Source organism: Convolutriloba macropyga, chromosome 4 (assembly GCF_964194025.1).
Source record: "Convolutriloba macropyga chromosome 4, txConMacr16.3, whole genome shotgun sequence".
Classification (NCBI taxonomy): Eukaryota; Metazoa; Xenacoelomorpha; order Acoela; family Convolutidae; genus Convolutriloba; species Convolutriloba macropyga.
In genome coordinates, this window is record NC_134471.1 from 64,778,364 (window position 1) to 64,802,915 (window position 24,552).

Genomic DNA, 24,552 nt, shown 5'->3' on the forward strand with positions numbered 1-24,552 from the left:
GGAACTGAATCAGAAGAGTTATATCTAAAAACAGCAGTTTCGGCTACACAACTCGGGATTAATCTGGCTATCGAAAATTTTACTGAGGACGAGCTAATCAATTTTATTGTCAGCCCACAAAAAACATCCCGTGATCCTTTAGACAAGAACAAAATTTTGGAAATTAAGAAGCAGGTGAATTTTCATTTTCCCGGATGCTGGCCAGAGGCAAGGTGTGCTATAAATCAAAAGGGCAGAGACCTAAAAAGAGCAAAGTTGAGATCAGTGAAAGAGCCAGCTGCGCAGCCAAGTGCTGAGAGTGACGACTCCTCAAGAAATCTTGATAACATTGATGATTTTCTTGGAGCTAAGTAAATATTGTCAACTTTGTAGTTCGCGTTGAATGAATTTGTAAATTTGCTCTGCCGAATTGAAGTTGTTGAAATATGTTTTACTAGTCACATTTGAGCTAGTATGAAAGTAGATTGAAGCCAGTGAAGGCATCATTTGTGTATAGGCGGAAGAATTTTCTAGATTGTGTAATTCTTATCACCCAATTGTTATTCTTGAAATTTTTTTCCAGAAATGGCAATGTTTCCAAAGGCGGTTACTTTTCTGGGCAGTGACTCGAATTCCAAATCTGCGCGTTTAAACGATAAAAAACTGCTTGAGAACTTCCAGGGGATAGACTTTTTGTTTTTTTTTTGAAGACGGAAACTATAGAGAAATTGGCCTTGACCATAAGGCATGGCCGGACGAAATGAGCTACACATGCCGTAGCCATGTAAAGAAGGGAGATGTTCTCAGACTCTATTGGACGAAAAAGTTTTACAACGCTCGTTTCATTACCAAAGGCGATAGCAACTTTATAAAAGTTGTTTGCACTCAAATGGACAACAGGTTGGACAAGGCCAATACATCAACAGAGAAGGCGAATCTCTCCTTTTCTGCAGAAACAGAAGCCGCGATCGAGACAATCTCGCAGCAAAGTCGAAAACGGCCTTTGAGTGAATTGAACCTGTCATGCATTGACCCAAGTAGTCCAGTTCGTCGAATGCCCAAAAAAACCTTGTGCAGTCAAAACTGAAAACAATCTCCACGATGAGTTTGCCGAACGAAAGCGCTGATGAACAGAGCGATGATCAGTGTGAAGATGCCAATTCCACTATTCCGCAAGTTCAACACGGAAATAGTCCAACTATTTTTGATGAGAACAATGGCAATAGCCAGGAATCAGAAATCGAAGAAGTTGATACCGAAGGTGAAGAGGCAATTGATGCTTCCAGTGACACTTCGATTTTGAACAGAGTGTGTAAAGCGATTCGCTCTGTAACGAAGGTTATAGACAATCAGCGCAGAGAGACTAGGGAGCTTAGGTTATATCTCGAAAATGAATTGAAAGCTGCGATTCTGCTCCAAGTAGCGTTGTTAGTGAGGTCTCCATTGTAGAGAAACGGCAAATTTTTTTAAAAGGAGAGGACATGTCGCTGGTCGAAGGGAAGACTGCAAAGAAATATGGAAGGAATCTGGCGAGGAAATATTTTACAATTGAAGAGCTAAAAGACCGAAGAACCAATCCTAGGAAGTCAACATCCCTAGCATCACTTGATGGACAAAAATTGCAGGAAGTTAAGGAGCTAATCGAGGGACGGTTTCTGGGCGAATTTATGCAGGCGTGTGATGCAATAGACGATTTGGGGCGCGATATCAAGAAAGATATTGTTAGAAAAAGTAAGAAAGCTGCTGATGGAAATGATTGTAGTAGCAGACAGGAAGCAGAGTAAAAATGGCTATCGATGTCTCATCTGACTTCAGATGTCTACCTTAACTTTTCCATCTTTGTTGTATCTTATTTTAAACTTTGTCTTTAATGTTGTTTCTAATATAGCTTGTGCATTGACAATTATTTAGATGAGTATTTGATGTTCATAGCTGTGTTTTCTTTTCCTTAACTCTTTCATCATTGTTGTATCTTATTATAAACTGTGTCTTTAATTTTGTTTCTAATATAGCTTGTTGCTTGTGCATTGACAATTAATCGGATGAGTACTTGATGTTCATAGCTCGCAGCTTCACAAAAAATTTACGCTATCAATATATTTTGATTCTTTATGCAATTTGTTGCTACCAATATTGAAACTAGTTGTTGCCGTAAGTTCTTTTCGTGCTCAATGCTAAAGTTTTTGTCAAATTGGTTTCCCTGATTATACCAGTTCAAACTTGTTGCTCAATTAAAAAATTATTACCGTTTCATTTTTTTCTGTAGAATTGAGGTTTTCTTGGTCGTTCTAAATTTTTTCATAGTTCGTTGAAATATTTAAGTTTAAATGCAATGGTTGATAACATTGCTTGGACAGATCTTGCTCAAGTCGACGCAGTCCTTACAGCTGAGCTTTTGGATAACGGGAATGTGCAAACGCATAAGATTCTAAGTGTTGGTCCAACTGTCTGTGACTCAAACCGAAAAAAACTTGAAAGCCTTATGAGACGAGATTACTTGAATTTTCTAGAAAATTTCGATCTCCAACCCGGGAAAAAATCATTTTCAAAAGAAGCTGCCCATACAAGTTTAGGCGTATTTGCCAAGAAAAAATTTATTTTTAACGAAATTTTGTTTGGTTTAACTGGCTTCCTTGCTCCGATGCCTTCGTCTGAAATCATTGCGGGTGTCAATGATGTCTCTATTTTTGATCATTCGACGGGACCAAAATTGATGCTCGGTGGTGTTTCGTTCATTAATTCCTCATGTAGGGAAAATTCTGTTTATGTGCCTAACGGGTGCCGATCAAAAGTGCAAATTCGCGTTACTGCTATCAAAGGGATAGAAGTCGGAGAAGAAGTTACTGTGCGGTATGGAGGTGACTTTTTTGGACCTGATAGAATGTTCTGTGAGTGCCCACATGCTGAATTTCTTGGTGCATCGTCTGTTATACTCCATAATTGGACAAGATCAGGAAAAGTCAAACCAATTATACACTACCCCGAGACCCCAGTGAATGCAATATCAACTTTGACTCCGAAATCTGGAGTGATTTCGCCTCTTTCAAGCGCCGAGAAATCAGAAAGTCACAACTCAAAGCGTAAATTTAGAGCTCGTAGCTTTGCAAGCTATGTTAGCAGAATAAAACCAAAAAAGTCTCGTTACCTCTCAAGAAAAAAAGACTTCTCGTGTCAAGCTCCGGATCAAGCAGTGAAGAGCTAATGATTTCCAGTGAGGAAGCCGCCATCGCTCTACAAGAGGATTTTGCAAACACTGATTCTCCTTCGCCAGCACCGATTGAGTTCTCTACACCTTTGTTGTTGCGTCAAGTTGACAATTTTGTTGAAACTTCTAGTTCAGAGTCCTCAGACAGCTCAACAGAAACACCGTTGACAGAGTCAGAAGATGCGCTATGTGATGGATCACGAGTCTCGATGCCCGATTTTGTGGAGCAGTTCATTGGCATTGCTGATCAATTTGCATTGAGTGAACGAGCTGTCAAATCTCTTTTAAATCTGGTTGAACGTTCCTTGCCTTCTAAGAACAATTTGCCGAGTTTTTATCGTCTGCAACAGATGGAAGTCAATTCCAACACTCTAGAAGAGGAGGAATTACCGAATGGAGTAATTTTTCATTTGAACGTCAAATCTCAATTAAGCGCTTTGATTGAACGAAACATCGATTTAATTTATTCCAAGAATTGGCAGCTGCAGGAAGATATTCACTTGGAGCACAAAGAAAATTACCAAGTTCTACACTTTAGTTTAAGCACGGACGGCGTTTTGCCTTCGAAGTCCGCAAAGTTCAGTTTGTACCCAGTTTGGTTGATGTTGCTCAACTTGCCGCAAAAGCGCAGAGTTTGTTATCGTAATCTTTTATTAGTATCTTTGTTTGGGGGCAACAGCAAGCCTGATTGCTCATCACTTATGAAAAACTTGATTTATTTGGTTCACAGTTTCAACCATGAGCGCGTACTTCTAATTGGGGACAAAGAGTTCCAAGTCGAAATCAACATCCGACTTGTTACGGTTGATGCTGTCATGAAAGCCCCACTCGTAAACCAGACCCAATTTAACGGTTTGTACGGTTGCCCCAACTGCCTGGTACCAGGCCAGAGCCATTCGTCTGGTAAGCCTTGGATCTATCCATACCAAGAGAGCAAGTCGGAAATGAGGACAAACAAACACCGTTTAGAAGTTTTAGCTAAGGAGCCAACAGAAAAAAAACCTATCTTTGGTTTGAGAGGCGTGTCTGCTATTGAAAGTTTAGTATCAGTTCCCGAAGACGTGGTCATTGACTATATGCACCAAGTTTTGCTGGGTGTTGTGAAGAAGACTGTTAGCAATATCGTTCGTCAGAGAAATTTTTCGGCAAAACAGAAGGGGCTTGTTTCCCGTCGGCTTACACTTTGTAGACTGCCTTCTCAAGAACATAATCGTCAGTTGCGTCCACTTGACACGCTCAAACTTTGGAAAGCCTCTGAGTTAAAGTTGTTTCTTCTATATGGGTTTTTATCTTTTCTCGGCACAATATCTGATCAGTTGTTTATTCATTTTTTCTTGTTGAGTACTGGAATTCGTGTATTATTAGAGCCTAAATCGGAGAAGGAGATTGATATTGCTGGGAAATGTATTGACTGTTTTCAACGGCAGCTATCGCGGTTCTACGGTGACAAGTCAGAAACGTACAATGCGCATAGTTTGGGTCATCTTGCGGACCAGGTGAAACGTAGTGGCCCGCTGTCTGTGTGTTCTACTATTGCCTTCGAAGCAGCTCATTATCAATTAAAAAGAAAACTTGATGAAACAGTTTCGACCAAGTTATTCACTCGTTTAGCTGTGAAACGGCGTCAAAGAATTTTCTATAGAAGAAAACCGTTTGTTGAACAGGCTTTGAAAACTGGACCTCTATTGCTAAAACGGTGCAAAGATGTTCAGGCTCGAATTGGCATGGTAACGTCCGTCCTCAAAACTTGTTCCTCCTTTTCTAAACACGGGAAAAATTATCACTGCCACACGTCAAGCTGTAGTTTTGACATAAATGGTTCGTGCGAACATATTGTTATGATTAATTCTGGTGAGGGAATTAGTGTTGGACAATTACATGCGATTTATGTCGATCTAGATAATTTGTGCGGCGTTGTTCAAGTAAAAATGTTCGAGTCTGTGACTGCTTTAAGACAAAATTTACGTGACCGTCTCACTACTCTTGAATCAAGTGTGGATGTTATTGAAATGGATTTGGCACTGGATGAAGTATTAGAGATCTTAGAATCTCTTGACGATGCTCATTTTGTTGTCGGTTCTTTGAAAAAAGAATTAGTTGAAGTAGACGTAATGAATTTGGTGGCACCGTGCATCCTGCGAGTTGTTGGCGTTTTGAATTTTGTGTCAGAACTCTGTTGCGTCTTCGAGAGAGATTGACTTGTTATATTTTCTGCAATGTAATGAAAACTGCTGATATAAAATAAGATGATAGAACTAGTATTGTACATGACAGAGGGCTTGTACTCAAAGCTTCTTTAGTGTTCTTATTTGTTAAAAGCAATTGGTGTCTGTTGATCTTAGTGTACGTATGTTATTACCAGTTGTTTTCTTTATAGCCTTGACAGGAAGTCTTATCTGTTTGTAATTGGACTTTTAATTGGAGTGTTTTCTCCTGTGTGGAATGCTTTGAAAATGAGGCTATTATGTTTGTGGGTTACACTCAATACTTCTCCTGTTTTAGAGAGAAATTATGCCTAGAAATTATACTCGAACAACTAAAAGAAAATATTCGCAGTACGATCTCGACACTGCTTTGTATCTTGTAAGGCATGGGGACTACGAAATTCGTGCTGTTGCTGAGTCAACCGGGGTACCTTATTCGACTATAAGGAGGAATGTCAAACGTTCCAATGAGAATTCAAAGTGTGTGTTCACCCCAGCTCAGGAGTCGGATTTGAAAATCTGGATCCAGAACTTATGCGTTTCACAGAAGAAGGCCTTGAAACAAGTTCTGGGAAGTGTCTACATGAGGGCAAAGGCTGCGGAGGTGTCTCTGCCAAAGCAGTGGGAGGGAAAAAAAGAAGCTGGTATCGATTGGTGGAGAGGCTTCTGTAGTAGGCAAATTTCAGATTGCCCTTTCCTACCCTTCGCTGCGTGGCGTGCAAAATAAATGTAAAAAACTCGGAAATCGATTTCATTTGCTGCAGTAAGTGTAACAGTTTGGCCTGTGAAAACTGCATTAATATATGCCAAAGCAGGGCTTTGTGCCAAAAGTGCTTTGAAAGTGTTCTGCTCTAAATTGTAGAGTCAATGCGCTGTTATCTTTTGTGTTAAATTACTGAACTAACCATACAATGAAATATGTGTTTTCGAAATTGTAAAATTTCTCCGATTTGATCTTTCTATTTTCTTTACAAGTATTTTTCTGCCAATGTGCTAATGAGAGATTTGCTACGGTTTTGGTTGCTGACTTAGCGTTGCAAATGGGGTGAAACGGACCCCAAAAAAATATTTCCGTTTCGTCAGTGCAGAGACATTGTGTGCAAAGAACCCTAATTTGGGATGATGATGTGGCACCACAGGTCTTCACTATACATTAAATTAGACTGGTTACCAAATACGGTAAGGTTTTTGGAAAAAATGCCCAGCAAACTTGTTTCAATTTTATTTTTTTTTTCAAAATAATGAGTTTTTAAAGATGTTTCTGACAATTTCATCTTGTGGAATGGGCAATGGGTATGAAGCAGTCATGGAAACGTGCTCTTTTGGCTAGTGGTCCATGAAAAAAAGTAACAGTTTTGCAACAATTGTTCTGGTTTACATTTAGGAAAAAAATATCAATGGATTCTTTGATCTTCTCGGCCTTGATATCAGACAATTACTCCAAAAAAAATCCCCAGTGGGCCTTAGGGCCCACTGGGGATTTTTTTGACACCCCACTATCAGAGGACTTTGTGTGCGTCATTTTGCGCTAATAAAAACTTTGCTGCGGTTTTGGTTGCTGACTTAGCGTTGCAAATGGGGTGAAACGGACCCCAAAAAAATATTTCCGTTTCGTCAGTGCAGAGACATTGTGTGCAAAGAACCCTAATTTGGGATGAAGATGTGGCACCACAGGTCTTCACTATACATTAGATTAGACTGGTTACCAAATACGGTAAGTTTTTTGGAAAAAATGCCCAGCAAACTTGTTTCAATTTTGTTTTTTTTTTTCAAAATAATGAGGTTTTAAAGATGTTTCTGACACTTTCATCTTGTGGAATGGGCAATGGGTATGAAGCAGTCATGGAAACGTGCTCTTTTGGCTAGTGGTCCATAAAAAAAGTAACAGTTTTGCAACAATTGTTCTGGTTTACATTTAGGAAAAAAATATCAATGGATTCTATGATCTTCTCGGCCATGATATCAGACAATTACTCCAAAAAAAAATCCCCAGTGGGCCTTAGGGCCCACTGGGGATTTTTTTTGACACCCCACTATCGGAGGACTTTGTGTGCGTCATTTTAAGCTAATAAAAACTTTGCTGCGGTTTTGGTTGCTGACTTAGCGTTGCAAATGGGGTGAAACGGACCCCAAAAAAAATATTTCCGTTTCGTCAGTGCAGAGACATTGTGTGCAAAGAACCCTAATTTGGGATAAAGATGTGGCACCACAGATCTTCACTATACATTAGATTAGACTGGTTACCACATACGGTAAGTTTTTTGGAAAAAATGCCCAGCAAACTTGTTTCAATTTTGTTTTTTTTTTCAAAATAATGAGGTTTTAAAGATGTTTCTGACACTTTCATCTTGTGGAATGGGCAATGGGTATGAAGCAGTCATGGAAACGTGCTCTTTTGGCTAGTGGTCCATAAAAAAAGTAACAGTTTTGCAACAATTGTTCTGGTTTACATTTAGGAAAAAAATATCAATGGATTCTATGATCTTCTCGGCCATGATATCAGACAATTACTCCAAAAAAAAATCCCCAGTGGGCCTTAGGGCCCACTGGGGATTTTTTTTGACACCCCACTATCGGAGGACTTTGTGTGCGTCATTTTAAGCTAATAAAAACTTTGCTGCGGTTTTGGTTGCTGACTTAGCGTTGCAAATGGGGTGAAACGGACCCCAAAAAAAATATTTCCGTTTCGTCAGTGCAGAGACATTGTGTGCAAAGAACCCTAATTTGGGATGAAGATGTGGCACCACAGGTCTTCACTATACATTAGATTAGACTGGTTACCAAATACGGTAAGATTTTTGGAAAAAATGCCCAGCAAACTTGTTTCAATTTTATTTTTTTGTCAAAATAATGAGTTTTTAAAGATGTTTCTGACAATTTCATCTTGTGGAATGGGCAATGGGTATGAAGCAGTCATGGCAACGTGCTCTTTTGGCTAGTGGTCCATGAAAAAAAGTAAAAGTTTTGCAACAATTGTTCTGGTTTACATTTAGGAAAAAATATCAATGGATTCTATGATCTTCTCGGCCATGATATCAGACAATTACTCCAAAAAAAAATCCCCAGTGGGCCTTAGGGCCCACTGGGGATTTTTTTTGACCCCCCACTATCATAGGACTTTGTGTGCGTCATTTTGCGATAATAAAAACTTTGCTGCGGTTTTGGTTGCTGACTTAGCGTTGCAAATGGGGTGAAACGGACCCCAAAAAAATATTTCCGTTTCGTCATTGCAGAGACATTGTGTGCAAAGAACCCTAATTTGGGATGAAGATGTGGCACCACAGGTCTTCACTATACATTAGATTAGACTGGTTACCAAATACGGTAAGGTTTTTGGAAAAAATGCCCAGCAAACTTGTTTCAATTTTTTTTTTTTCAAAATAATGAGTTTTTAAAGATGTTTCTGACAATTTCATCTTGTGGAATGGGCAATGGGTATGAAGCAGTCATGGAAACGTGCTCTTTTGGCTAGTGGTCCATAAAAAAAGTAACAGTTTTGCAACAATTGTTCTGGTTTACATTTAGGAAAAAAATATCAATGGATTCTATGATCTTCTCGGCCATGATATCAGACAATTACTCCAAAAAAAAATCCCCAGTGGGCCTTAGGGCCCACTGGGGATTTTTTTTGACACCCCACTATCGGAGGACTTTGTGTGCGTCATTTTAAGCTAATAAAAACTTTGCTGCGGTTTTGGTTGCTGACTTAGCGTTGCAAATGGGGTGAAACGGACCCCAAAAAAAATATTTCCGTTTCGTCAGTGCAGAGACATTGTGTGCAAAGAACCCTAATTTGGGATGAAGATGTGGCACCACAGGTCTTCACTATACATTAGATTAGACTGGTTACCAAATACGGTAAGATTTTTGGAAAAAATGCCCAGCAAACTTGTTTCAATTTTATTTTTTTGTCAAAATAATGAGTTTTTAAAGATGTTTCTGACAATTTCATCTTGTGGAATGGGCAATGGGTATGAAGCAGAAGCAGTCATGGAAACGTGCTCTTTTGGCTAGTGGTTCATGAAAAAAAGTAACAGTTTTGCAACAATTGTTCTGGTTTACATTTAGGAAAAAAATATCAATGGATTCTATGATCTTCTCGGCCATGATATCAGACAATTACTCCAAAAAAAATCCCCAGTGGGCCTTAGGGCCCACTGGGGATTTTTTTTGACACCCCACTATCAGAGGATTTTGTGTGCGTCATTTTGCGCTAATAAAATCTTTGCTGCGGTTTTGGTTGCTGACTTAGCGTTGCAAATGGTGTGAAACGGACCCCAAAAAAATATTTCCGTTTCGTCAGTGCAGAGACATTGTGTGCAAAGAACCCTAATTTGGGATGAAGATGTGGCACCACAGGTCTTCACTAAACATTAGATTAGACTGGTTACCAAATACGGTAAGGTTTTTGGAAAAAATGCCCAGCAAACTTGTTTCAATTTTTTTTTTTTTTCAAAATAATGAGTTTTTAAAGATGTTTCTGACAATTTCATCTTGTGGAATGGGCAATGGATATGAAGCAGTCATGGAAACGTGCTCTTTTGGCTAGTGGTTCATGAAAAAAAGTAACAGTTTTGCAACAATTGTTCTGGTTTACATTTAGGAAAAAAATATCAATGGATTCTATGATCTTCTCGGCCATGATATCAGACAATTACTCCAAAAAAAATCCCCAGTGGGCCTTAGGGCCCACTGGGGATTTTTTTTGACACCCCACTATCAGAGAACTTTGTGTGCGTCATTTTGCGCTAATAAAAACTTTGCTGCTGTTTTGGTTGCTGACTTAGCGTTGCAAATGGGGTGAAACGGACCCCAAAAAATATTTCCGTTTCGTCAGTGCAGAGACATTTTGTGCAAAGAACCCTAATTTGGGATGAAGATGTGGCACCACAGGTCTTCACTATACATTAGATTAGACTGGTTACCAAATACGGTAAGGTTTTTGGAAAAAATGCCCAGCAAACTTGTTTCAATTTTATTTTTTTCAAAATAATGAGTTTTTAAAGATTTCTGTTTTCTGACAATTTCATCTTGTGGAATGGGCAATGGGTGTGACGCAGTCATGGAAACGTAGTAGCTCCCAAACAAAGTTTGAAGCAATTGTTTTGGTAGCTTGTCTTTTGCACATTATGCTAAATCGATATGTTATATATTTGTTTTTTTATATAATACTATTATTCTAAGGTGAGGGCCTCGGGCCCGCATGAGGTGCACCACCCCTCCCTGCCCCTTTGAGACGCCGGCTAGTCGGTTTCCCCCCCCCCCCTCTGGGCTTTTGTGCATCTCAAGCTGGGGACGTCTTCGGTCTGGTTTATAAAAGTAAGGTTTTCGTACGGATGTTTACGATTATTTCAAATAGGTACTTTTAAAAAGAGGTCTTTTTGTTTAGGTCATAGAGTTGTCCAAAGTGAACCCTGATAAGATCCGTTTTTCCCTGCTTTCCTGTGGGAAATCCTATTTTTCCCGAGAACGCTGGTAAGATCTGGGGTTTTTCCCGGTTTTCCTGTTGAGAATCTTATATCCCCCTGAAACCCTGATAAGATGCAGGGAAAAAACCCTGGGTTTTCCTGGTAAGTTTCCCTGGTAAGAAAACCCGAAATTCCCTGAAACCCTGATAAGATGCAGGAAAAACCCTGGGTTTCCTGGTAAGTTTCCCGCTTTTTTGCCGGTTTCCCTGCCAGGAAACACTGGTTCCCGGAAACCCTGCCGGGAAATGCGGGATCTTACTCAATCTTTGCATATCTTACGAACCCTGGAAAGTTTCCCGGTAAGTTTCCCGGGACTTTCCCTTGTTTTTCCTGGGTCTTGCCGGGAAATTTTCCGGGAACTTATTAAGATTTCCGGGAATCGGTGCACTGGGTCTCCTCTCATTGCCTTCCATTTCCTTCTTTCTCCTCTCTTTCTCACACACAACTGCTTTCTCTACTCTCATGCGTCTCTCTCCTCTCTCCTCTAATCTATCCATTCTTTCTCTCGTGCTCCTCTATCTTCTTCCCATCTCTCTCTCTCTCTCTCTCTCTCTCTCTCTCTCCCTCTCTCTCTCTCTCTCTCTCTCTCTCTCTCTCTCTCTCTCTCTCTCTCTCTCTCTCTCTCTCTCTCTTCTCTCTTCTCTCTCTCTCTCTCTCTCTCTCTCTCTCTCTCTCTCTCTCTCTCTGGTAGGAAAGCAACACAGACACTAAAGTCAGTGTATTATCTTTTCAGTCTCACAACTGCATATTATATGTTTTAAATTCACTTTTATGCCTCTTTGTTAAAAAACAAAGAATGTAGATTTTGTCTGCTGAGGTGGAGTGAAGTGTAAAAAAATGATGAGAACTAAAGTTGATCATGGAAATGAAATTTTTGATAACAGGAGTGATCAAGATTGATATCATAAATTGAATCACCCCCCCCCCCCCCCACTAAATATAAAGTTTTCATGGTAAAAATTTACATGAAAAGTGTATGATCACAGTAGAATCACAGAAGGCAAAGTTCTCTGATTCAACGCTGATTTACTTTTTTAACATGATCCGGGGCGGAGATTCAACCAATCCCTGCGCGTAGAGCAATGATTCTTAGATTGAAAACTGCTCAAATATGACCATAAGAGAAATAAAGAAATGAATAATTATTTTGATTCAGCGTTGATGTACTCTGAGTGACTGAGAACAAAAAATTTTAGAATCAAATTTGAACCGATCTTTGAATAAAATAAGTGATCATTTTCAATCAGTTGTTTAGAAATTCATTTATATTGGTTAATGTATAGTCAAATAATGTGTTGGTATATTTGATAGACAAAAAAAATATAAGCATGTGTACATATTTTTCTACAGGTCTTTATGGTCAGAATCTAATAGCAGGGTCTGGAAGATTTCACGAGCGTACGCTGAGTTGATGAAAAACATTCTCAAAGGTTTTACTAAATTCTTCGAGTCCTATGGCATAGACTCGTTGACTAAAAAAACAATAGGTCCATAATGAACAATAGGTGAACCTATCTAGTGTTATGAATGGACAGATAATGACTTTAAAAACTACTTTTCAATTTTTTTTAAACATTAGCAGATCATAAATTTATTTTCGAGAATTGTATGTCAGTCTCCGTAATGACAGCTCGACTGCCTTTCTATTGCAACCGAACTAATCAGGTTAGCGGTTTTATCTTCTAACTACTGGTTGTATGACTTCAATGCCGCAAGATTTCAATTTTTTGTTCTTTTTGGATATTTTCGTAGTATTGGTTCCTCTTGAAATCGTATCATATCATCCTGATGTTGATAGCTCCTTTTAGTGAAGACGTTCAATAGATCATATATAAAGTTTTCAGAGAATAGTTTATGGTTTATATGGCTTCGAGACTTTCTTCTAGCACTTTTCTACTGAGTTTTTGGTTGTTGCCTTTCTTTGTCGTTGTTTCCAGAGTCATACGACTTATTTTAATATCATATTGGTTGCGTATTTATGACAAATATCCTGGTCTTCACATTGGGGCATAACTGAGCTGATTTATTAACTTCCGTTGAAATCTATTGAATTTAATGGCTGTGAGGACTTTGAAAAGAAGTTTTTGAATTATTCTTACGAAAGTTAACCAATCTTAAACTTTTTTCCGTGAACTGCAAGTCAGTTTAACTAATGACCGGACCCCTTTTTTTACTTCAATCAAAATTAATCTAGTTAGCGGTTTTATCTTCTAACTATTGGTTTTAAGACTTCGATGCACGAGTTTTCATAATTTTTATTTATTTTTTGAATTTTTTTTTTGTAATCTCGGATCTTTTTGAACTCATAACACATTAGCCTAATAATGATAATTCCCATTGGCTTAAAAAAGACGTCCAAAGGATCATAGATAAAGTTTTCAAAGAAAAGCTTTTGGTTTAAATGACATTTTGTTCTCGCACTTTTCAACTGAATTTTTGGATTATGCGTGCAATTGTTGTTGTTTTCAATGACTTATTGTAATGTTTTATTGAGGACCAATGAATTGCAAACGACCTGGTCGTCTTATCGAGGCACAAATCAGCGTGAGCATTAGCTTCGATTGAAAGCTATTGAATTTAATCGCTTTGATGCTACGGGTTTTTTCAAAAATTTCGTGGTTTTAATATATTTGTTCATATTGTGTTTATTTTTTGGAGTCAAATTGTAAAAAAACTTCCATTGCTGTTAAAAAACTTTTTGAAAAGAGAAAATTTTTTACTGAAAAACGACACTTTTCTCGCTGAATTTACTTTCTGAATTTGCTGCTATTGCCTATTTTTTTTCCCTTCTTTAAGTTACTTTTTCTCTTCCTTTAGCACATTCGCGTAATAACATATCCAAATGATTTTAAAATCTGGCCAAACGAACTTGTTTATTCTTTCAGTATAGTTTCAGTGGAATTAGTATAAATCAAAAATGGAAAAAAATTAAATACTGAGATAATAGCTAATGATTTAAAATCATTAGCTATTATCTGAAAATTATGTAATTTTATTTCAAATTCTATTTATATTAATTCAGCTGAAACTATACTGAAAGAAAAAATGAGTTCAATTGGGTCAGATTTGAAAATAATTGGGATCTCTCATTACGTTAATGTGCTAAAGGAAGAGAAAAAGAAACACAAATAGACCACTCGCAAAACTTTTTATGAAACCGCTTTTCGCAATGTTTGTAATTTGTTTTTCGTAATTTTTCAAGTTTTTTGCTTCTTTAGTCCATGCCTATGTCTTAGTCTATACAAAGACAGGTCTTATTGGTTTCATGATGACTTTTTAGTAAATTTATCAAGAACTATTTCGTTAAAAGCTAATGATTTTTAAGACTTTTGAATTTCTTTGGTTTAAAAAAATGTTGTTTGATTTTTGAATTTCGCGTCATTATTTCTTCTGTTTGTCGATTTTTTACCTAATTATTACCTAGTTTTTGCCTCATTAGGAAAAAATTCTATCTACTGTGTAGTCAGGACTTTGGTATTAGGTTGAGGTTTTTACTAGGTGCTTTCAAATTTAAATTTTGAGTTTTTGCCGTAAAGTTTTTGTTTTTGCTTTCTTAGGTGTTGTTGTTTTTCTCGTAGTCTTTTAAATGACAGGCTTCACTATAATTTATTGGTTTGGTTGTGTTACAATTTTTTTCAGACTCAAACATCTATTTTTGATTATCTTTTTGTCAAAAATATAAGTCAAAAGACAGTTAAGTCAAAAATGTAGATGAGCGCGGGACGGAACATCATGTGCGAACGCACATTAACGTGCCTCCTTGTTAAATTTAAAGGTTTTTTTACATTTTGTCTCAAAGTTTTATCTTCATAAAAGTTTTGATTCAATTTTTTTCTTTTTGAGGATTTTTTGGAGATTTTTGAAGGATTATACTCTCAGAACATTTCGTGTAAGAATATACCAGGCAAGAATGTGTTCGATTATCATGCTAAAAAATTTACATAGTGACGTCTCATTAAATAGACGTACCCAAATATTGAAATTAGAACGAATCTTTATTGTCGAGAAATTTGAACACTGTAGCTACCTGCATTCAATAAACCTAAGTTTGACATAGACTAATTCTAGATTATTTATATTACCGAATTTGACTATGCCTCGCGGGCTATGACCATGCCTCAGCGTCTCGTGGGCCTTATATGAATCTATCTCAACCAAACATATGAATCTATCTCAACCAAACCTGGCAATAGTTTCCCCCAAAAAATACATATTTTTTCTAATTCCGCTTCTGAGCAAATTTATGAGATTTCTGAGCAAATTTAGGTTAACATTCACATCCTATTTTAAAGTATGGAGCATTTATTGAGCAATCAGCTAATCAGAAAACGGTATTGGCGTTTTCTCAAATCTGAGCAATAAAATTTCTTTATTTTGGTACGTCTGTCATTTTCACTAGCGCCGCTTTACATGTACTCAATTCTCAGTCAGGCAATTAAATTTAATTTGCTCCGTGTTGAATTTTGTTGAGTTTAAGTTTTGTGCTGAGAAATTTGTCATTTGGTTTGCATTTTCCAAAACTTGCAATGTCAAAAAAGGGATTTTTGGGTCGTTTCGTTGTTCAGTTTCTGCATCACAGGATAAATTGATCAGAGCTTTTTTGGTTATCAATTTGTTTCGGACTATTTCCAATTTCGTTGTTTGATTTTGCCACATTTTCACAAATAATGAAATTCGAGAAATCATGATACACATTTGCAATTATGTCGTTGAATTGTATTCAAGTACTTATGGACAAAATTTTCTCAATCGCCATCTTTCAACAGGAAGACATTAATTTCAACAGAAGTCAACATTCAGAGCAGATGCGTGATCTTATTTAACGTAAGTGGAGCTCTCACGTCATCACAACCCCCCCCCCCCCACACACACACACACACACACACACACACACACACACACACACACACACACACACACACACACACACACACACACACACCCGCACCCCGAAGTTCAGCGGGCATATAAACTGTACACCGCCAGGCTAGCGTGCATTGAAAGCACTGCGGGGGGGGGGGGGGGGGGGGGTTACAAGAGATCCACGTGAGCTTATGACTCCTTGATAATATTGAAATAAAGAAATGTAAGCATGAAAAAAAGTAAATAAACTTTGAGATTCAGACTTTAGAGTTTTATCACATAATGAATAATTCTCAATTTTCTTCATTAGAGATAGTTCACAAAAAACAACAATAAAAGGATAACTCACCGCGAACAAATTGCGAAACATCCAATAGAGCAGCCGACGACAACACCGATGCTTAGCAGAATACTCACTACCAGAATTATAATACTGAAACACAACAAAAACAAGGTTTTTCGGCTTTGTGGGAATCGGTGGATTTTACTTCGAAAATTTTGAGAGGGTGTCTTCTTAGTTATATAACATATAACGTAGAAAGTCTTCGCTCTCTAACTTGTGAAAGGCCAGAAATCTTTGTTAAAATAGGCGTGAAACGTCTGAAATTGTTCTTTTAGACAAAAAATTTAATTTTTAGACCATCTAATTTGACGTAATCAAACGTCATTTTAGTGTTTTGCAACGTTCTGGTGATACTTTAAGATTTATATTTTAGCTTTTATGCAAATCTATATTAATATGTTTCTTGCCTCGTAGTCAAAAATTATTGAACAATTGTTTTTGAATTTCACTGATATTTTGTATTTAATGGTTACTGGGCTCATTTTTCACAGGATGAAAAGTGTGTTTGTCAAATTTCTTAATCCCTTCATTGCTCCGTTATTTATTTTTTTGGTTTAATATTAACATATATATTCAGATGTTGGGAAACTAAAGGACTTTATGATTCTGTATGTTTGCCGACAAGCCATTTGTGTTTTTGACAGCCAAACATAGTGACTATTTCTCAGGTTAAAAAACAGAATGTACCTAAGATACTTAATTTTTCTGTAGCTAAATCCCTAATAGCGCGAAGAGTTCTTCCTTCACGAACTGATCAAATTCTAGAGTTGAGCAGGCAAATCTATTTCAACGAAAGAAAATCCAAAAATCTGTACAGTTTTTTGTGTGCGAGTATGAGAGTGTGTGTATGTACGTGTGCGTGTGTGTGTGTGTGTGTGTGTGTGTGTGTGCAATGCCTGTGGTAAACACAAGAGTACAGGTTCCCCAAGTAAAACTGCCCATTTAGTTTATTTGTTTCCCACACAGTGATTCAGGAAACAAAATAAACTATTCAATTGCATCACAAATGTATAATTTCGTTCCTAACTGTTTATGATGTTATAAATTTGTGCGGTACTTATATTGGTACCATCCTCCGTAAATTTGGATTTGGATACTCAGATTTATATTTGTTCTCCTTTTAAAATTAATTCGTGATTTTGTCCGTCAGTTTCTTTCAATGCTTTAATTACATATCTGGTGCGTCATATACCATGTTCTTCATCATTCATTCTGTGCTCATTCATAATCTTTTCGGTAGCCTGTAAAATTGTTTTCTAAGTTGTTCTAATTTATTAGTGAATTATTGATCACAATTTGTTCAAACTTACAATTCTGTACAAATTTCATTGCTCTCAATTGAATTAAATGTTCCAGTTGCTCTCTAATAATCTCACATCAGCGGCTAAAAAAAAGCAAATTAAATAGGTTGGTTAAACCGAAAAGATTTGCCATAAAAATTAAGTGTGCAAAACAGATTCAGTTATTGCCTCGCGAACAAATCAACACCAGTCAATTGGAATTAGTTAAAATCAACTATCAAAATTGAGTGTGTAATTGCGCCGGCTAAACGAACTATATACATGCAATCTGTATTTGCATCGCTAACGCATCAGATATTCAGATCTACAAATTCCTGTAACACATTACGCCGACAGTAGCAAACAGAAGGAAGCCACTTACGCAAACACCTCTATCAGTTGATTCATTTCGGGAAAAACAACTAAGGAACCATCCAGTTGACAAAAGAAATGGCGAATCCAAGCAAGGCTTTCTTTTTTGGCCAGTAAAATCTGCACGCTATATTGTTTATACCGAAAAGTTAAAGGAAGTAGGACTGCCAACAGAACCGAAATATGAGGAATCAAAATAAGACACAACAGAGCACCATGAATGAGAACGAAAAAAAAAATGGAATAGCAAAATCATTTTAAAATGGGAATTTAAATGCCAAAAAACTGTAAAAGCGGGAAATCTTTGCGGCGAACAGAATGGGGGGCTCTGATCAGGAAGGTGTTGCTCTGTTGTACAAGAGCGCTGAAACGCAAGAGGACGGAGTACTTTTATTCAAAAACCTTCGACTCAACTTTGACATCTATGACCGAAGAACCGAAAGCTGTGGACCACATTGGGAAAATTATTCGACTGTATTCAATTGGTATTCCATGTCTCGCTGACTATGGCCATGCCTCAGCGTCCAGTGGGACATAATATGAATCTACCACAACCGAAACTGAGACCACTTCCCCCAAAAAATATGTACTTTTTCTAATCCGGCTTAACAAGATTTGTGAGCAAATATAGGTTGACATCCACATCCTATTTTAAAACATGGAGCATTTGTTGAGTTATCAGCCGACCAGAAAACAATATTGACGGTTTCTCAATTGTGGTTGGCCAGCAAAAAAAATTCTATTTTTTGGTACTTCTGTCAGTTTGATTAGAACCACTTTACATTTACTGAATTTTCAGTCAGAGAATTAAATTAACCTGCTCCTTGTTGAATTTTGTTTGGTTTAAATTTTTTGTTGAGAAATTTGTCAATTGGGCTGAGTTTTCAAAAACCTGCAATATCAGAAAAGGGGTTTTTGGGTCGTTTTGTTGTTCAGTGTCTACATCAAAGGTTGAATTGATCAGAGTATTTTGGTTATCAATTTGTTTGGGACTGTTTCTGATTTCTTTGTTTGATTTTTTCACATTTTCACACATGATCAAAGTCGAGAAATCATGATATGGTTTCAATCAGTTGTTTAGAAATTTATTTGAATTGGTTAATGCATAGCGTATTAAATGTATCCTCAATTATTGTTTTGGTATATTTGATAAACAAAAAAATTATAAGCATGTGTACATCTTTTTCTCCTTGTGTAAATCTTTTTATCTGGTCAAAAATGCAATGGCAGGTTCTGGAAGTTTTCATGGTCGTACGCTGAGTTGACAAAAATACTCTCCAAGCAAATTTTTTGTCGAGCTAAAACTGAGGATGATGTGTTATTCTTTCATCAATGAAAAAAATTCACGGTTATGTTTTTGAATTTAAATCTTTTTACAATTTTAAAAGTTCTGTCTCCATAAAAGTTTTGACTCATTTTTTTTTATATTCTTGGAGTTTCTGGAGATTTTTTACTTAGATTTCTCTGAACATTCCATGTACAAATGAATCAGGCATTTTCTTTGGTAAGTTTGGTGACCTAAGCAGGCGGGTTGCGCGCTTTTTTTGGGGAAGGCATAACTGCAGCTGGTCGGCGACAAATGATAAAGGCATCGGTTAAATTCGGCTGTTCCAACTTAGTTAAATCCGAGTAGTGCAGACCTCTTGGCGAAACTGATGACTTGAAATTCACACCAAATTCAGTAAAAATTCTAGCTGGATCTACAACCGAAAGTCTGGCTGTGTTCATTCGTCAACCCATCGGTCTCCGAGCACAGCGCAAATTGGCCCATATCCATATATGGCATCCTGTGCTCATTGAATAACTTTTCAACTGAATCAAGACGCAACTACTTCAGACCTCTCAATTTAGTTAGCACACATGATGACCTCACTCATATCAAAATTTGAGCCAACAATATTCACTCAACGAAAATTTATTAACGAACGAGCACTAAGCTTGAGCCATTTTTTCGGGGTAAAGAGTCTGAAATCTGGAGTATTTACCAAAATACTAAACCAATCGGGACTAAACCTGTTTCATTAGAACCGCCGTAAAACAAGCTTTACAACCATATATATGACTTTTTGTTGTGATCAGTGGTTCGCGAAAGACCGGCCTGTGAGCAGTGGGCCAGTTGACCCCTGTTGATTCCAGTTAGCTAATGCTTGTTCTATAAAAACTCGATATATCACCATAAGCCATTAAAAAGCACACTATAACTAACAGAGGGCAGTATTGGCTCCTGAACGAGCTGATACTGGGGCACTACAAAGTTCTTTTGGCCAGTACTTTGGCCGTTATGGCTGGAACGCTGGTCTTCCTCTGGGTCTCTCAAATTTGTAGGATTGTGCAGTGCATCAACGATTGGTCGAACGAGAGGGCCTCGGCTTAGCATAAGCACCCTCAAGGTGTTTGCATTTTGAGGAAATTTTCCTCGAGTGATATTCGACATTTGCCAAATCTGAAAATTAATGAATGCGAAATTTCGGCTAAAATTCGGCTAAAAACGGCAAAAAATGGCCCGGAACACATGAAATAGTGCTGAAATACCCTCAATATACCCCCTGGGGTGGTAATATACAATTGGTGTGCCCCGGCATCATTTCATAGCAACCCAGGAAACTGTCCAAAAAGTTATGTCAAAATCGTGGCACGTTGCGAAAATTTTTTGAATCCGAAAGTTTTACTCGAAAACTTTTGATAGGTTGGTTTTGACTTGGGAATCAAATTGCAAGTGTAATCCAAGCCCTGACAAAGACTTGTCAGACTTGCAAACTTGTTTTAAGACGTGCACAGTACTGATATATGCTTGTACACTTGCAATTTGACGTGCCCAGTACTGATCTGGACTTGCAATTCACTCCAGGCATCCTCCGTAAATTAGGAATTGAATACTCATTTTTATATTTGTTCTCTTTATAAAAAATTTCGTGATTTTGCTTTTCAGTTTCTTTCAATGCTCTAAATACATATTTGGTGCGACATATACCATCTTCTTCATCATTCTGTGCTCAATCATAAACTTTTCTGTAGCCCGTAAAACTGTTTACTAAATTGTTCTTATTTATTAGTGAATTATTGATCACAATTTTTTCAAAGTTACAATTCTGTACAAATTTCATTGTTCTCAATTAAATTAAATGTTCCAGTTGCTCTCTTATAATCTCACTTCATTGGCTAAAAAAAGCAAAATAATTAGGTTGGTTAAACCGAAGTGATTTGCCACAAAAATTAAGTGTGCAAAACAGATTGTTATTGCCTCGCGAATAAATCAACACCAGTCAATTGGAATTAGTGAAAATCAAGTATCAAAATTGAGTGTGTAATTGCGCCGGCTAAACAAACTATATAAATGCAATCTGTGTTTGCATCTCTAACGCATCAGATATTCGGATGTGCAAAATCCTGTAACACATTACGCCGACAGTAGCAAACAGAAGGAAGCCACTTACGCAAACACCTCTATCAGTTGATTCATTTCGGGAAAAACAACTAAGGAACCATCCAGTTGACAAAAGAAATGGCGAATCCAAGCAAGGCTTTCTTTTTTGGCCAGTAAAATCTGCACACTATATTGTTTATACCGAAAAGTTAAAGGAAGTAGGACTGCCAACAGAACCGAAATATGAGGAATCAAAATAAGACACAACAGAGCACCATGAAGGAGAACGAAAAAAAATTGGAATAGCAAAATCATTTTAAAATGGGAATTTAAATGCCAAAAAACTGTAAAAGCGGGAAATCTTTGCGGCAAACAGAATGGGGGGCTCTGATCAGGAAGGTGTTGCTCTGTTGTACAAGAGCGCTGAAACGCAAGAGGACGGAGTACTTTTATTCAAAAACCTTCGACTCAACTTTGACATCTATGACCGAAGAACCGAAAGCTGTGGAACACATTGGGAAAATTATTCGACTGTATTCAATTGGTATTCCATGTCTCGCTGACTATGGCCATGCCTCAGCGTCCAGTGGGACATAATATGAATCTACCACAACCGAAACTGAGACCACTTCCCCCAAAAAATATGTACTTTTTCTAATCCGGCTTAACAAGATTTGTGAGCAAATATAGGTTGACATCCACATCCTATTTTAAAACATGGAACATTTGTTGAGTTATCAGCCGACCAGAAAACAAAATTGACGGTTTTTCAATTGTGGTTGGCCAGCAAACAAAATTCTATATTTTGGTACTTCTGTCAATTTCATTAGAACCACTTTACATCTACTGAATTTTCGGTCAGAGAATTAAAGTAACCTGCTCCTTGTTAAACTTTGCTTGGTTTAAAATTTTTTGTTGAGAAATTTGTCAATTGGGTTGAGTCTTCCAAAACCTGCAATATCAGAAAAAAGTTTTTTGGGTCCTTTTGTTGTTCAGTGTATACATCACAGGATGAATTGATCAGAGTATTTTGGTTATCAATTTGTTTGGGTCTGTTTCTGATTTCTTTGTTTGATTTTGTCACCTTTTCACACATGATCAAAGTCGAGAAATCATGATATGGTTTCAATCAGTTGTTTAGAAATTTAATTGAATTGAATAATGCATAGCATATTAATTGTATCCTCAATTATTGCTTTGGTATATATGATAAACAAACAAAAATATAAGCATCTGTACATCTTTTTCTACTTGTGTAAATCTTTTTATCTGGTCAAAATGCAATGGCAGGCTCTGGAATTTTTCACGGTCGTACGCTGAGTTGACAAAAATACTCTCCAAGCAAATTTTTTGTCGAGCTAAAAGTGAGGATGATGTGTTATTCTTTCATCGATGAAAAAAATTCACGGTTATGTTTTTGAATTTAAATCTTTTTACAATTCTAAAAGTTCTGTCTCCATAAAAGTTTTGACTCATTTTTTTATTTTCTTGGAGTTCTTACTTAGATTTCTCTGAACATTCCATGTACAAATGAATGAGGCATTTTCTTTGGTGATCTAAGCAAGCGGGTTGCGCGCTTTTTGCGGGGAAGGTTTAACTGCAGCTGGTCAGCGACAAATGATAAAGGCATCGGTTAAATTCGGCTGTTCCATCTTAGTTAAATCCGAGTAGTGAAAACCTCTTGACGAAACTCATTACTTGAAATTCACACCAAATTCAGTAAAAATTCTAGCTGGATCTACAACCGAAAGTCTGGCTGTTTTCATTGGTCAACCCATCGGTCTCCGAGCACAGCGCAAGTCGGCCCATATCCATATATGTCATCCTGTGCTCGTTGGTTTATTTTTCAACGGAATCAAAACGCAACTACTTCAGACTTCTCAATTTAGTTAGCACACATAATGAGCTCACTCATATCAAAATTTGAGCCAACAATATTCACTCAACGAACGAGCAATAAACTTGAACCCTTTTTCGGGGTAAATAGTCTGAAAACATTAACATTTCCCAAAATACTTAGCCAATCGGGACTTGTTTCACTAGTCCCGCCTTAAAACAAGCTTTACAATCATACATATATATATATATATATATATATATATATATATATATATATATGACTTTTTGTTGTGATCAGTGGTTCGCGAAAGACCGGCCTGTGAGCAGGGGGCAAATTGACCCTTGTCGATCCCAGTTAGCTAATGCTCGTTCTATGATAACTCGATATATCACCATAAGCCGTTAAAAAGCATACTATAATTAACAGAGGGTAGTATTGGCTCCTGAACGAGCTGATACTGGGGCGCTAAAAAATTCTTTTGGCCAGTACTTTGGCCGTTATGGATGGAACGCTGGTCTTTCTCTGGGTCTCTCAAATTTGTAGGACTGTGCAGTGCATCAACGATTGGTCGAACGAGAGGGCCTCGGCTTAGCATGGGCACCCTCGCGGTGTTTGCTTTTTGAGGGAATTTTCCTCGAGTGATATTCGACATTTGCCAAATCTGAAAATTAAGAAATGCCAGTTTTCGGCTAAAATTCGGCTGAAAAGGGCTGAAAAATGGCTAAAATCGGCCGGAACACATGAAATAGTGCTGAAATACCCTCGATATACCCCTTGGGTGGTAACATACAATTGGTGTGCCCCGGCATCATTTCATAGCACCCCAGGAAAGTGTCCAAAAACTCATGCCAAAATTGTGGCATGTTGCGAAAATTTTTTGAAATCGAAATTTTTACTCGAAAACTTTTGAAAGGTTGGTTTTGACTTGGGAATCAAATGGCAAGTGTAATCCAAGCCTTGACAAAGACTTGTCAGACTTGCAAACTTGTTTTAAGACGTGCACAGTACTGATATTTGCTTGTACACTTGCAATTTGACGTGCCCAGTACTGATCTTGACTTGCAGTTCACTCCAGGCATTCTCCGTAAATTATGATTTGAATACTCATTTTTATGTTTGTTCCCTTTATAAAATAATTCGTGATTTTGCCTTTCAGTTTCTTTCAATGCTCTAAATACATATCTGGTGCGACATATAGCAATTTCTTCATCATTCTGTGCTCAACCATATTCTTTTCTCTAGCTCGTAAAATTGTTTACTAATTTGTTCTTATTTATTAGTGAATTATTGATCACAATTTTTTCAAACTTACAATTCTGTACAATATTCATTGTTCTCAATTAAATTAAATGTTCCAGTTGCTCTCTTATAATCTCACGTCAGCGGCTAAAAAAAAGCAATTTAAATAGGTTGGTTAAACCGAAGTGGTTTCCCACAAAAATTAAGTGTGCAAAACAGATTGTTATTGCCTCGCGAATAAATCAACACCAGTCAATTGGAATTAGTGAAAATCAACTATCAAAATTGAGTGTGTAATTGCGCCGGCTAAACAAACTATATAAATGCAACTTGTATTTGCATCGCTAACGCATCAGCTATTCGGATCTACAAATTCCTGTAACACATTACGCAGA

At 37.3% G+C, this 24,552-nt stretch overlaps 1 protein-coding gene across 3 annotated transcripts in view; it reads right to left on the minus strand.

Moving 5' to 3' along the window:
* The window catches only part of LOC142338609 (uncharacterized), a 115,228-nt gene that overhangs the window by 46,407 nt on the left and 44,269 nt on the right, over positions 1-24,552 (minus strand). For 2 of the 3 annotated variants that reach the window (XM_075388439.1, XM_075388438.1), the window contains exon 4: positions 16,069-16,152. The exons of the other annotated variant lie outside the window; for it this stretch is intronic. In XM_075388439.1, the coding sequence (XP_075244554.1) occupies positions 16,069-16,152 (84 nt within the window). The remainder of the gene's footprint in view (positions 1-16,068; positions 16,153-24,552) is intronic. 3 annotated transcript variants of the gene reach the window in all.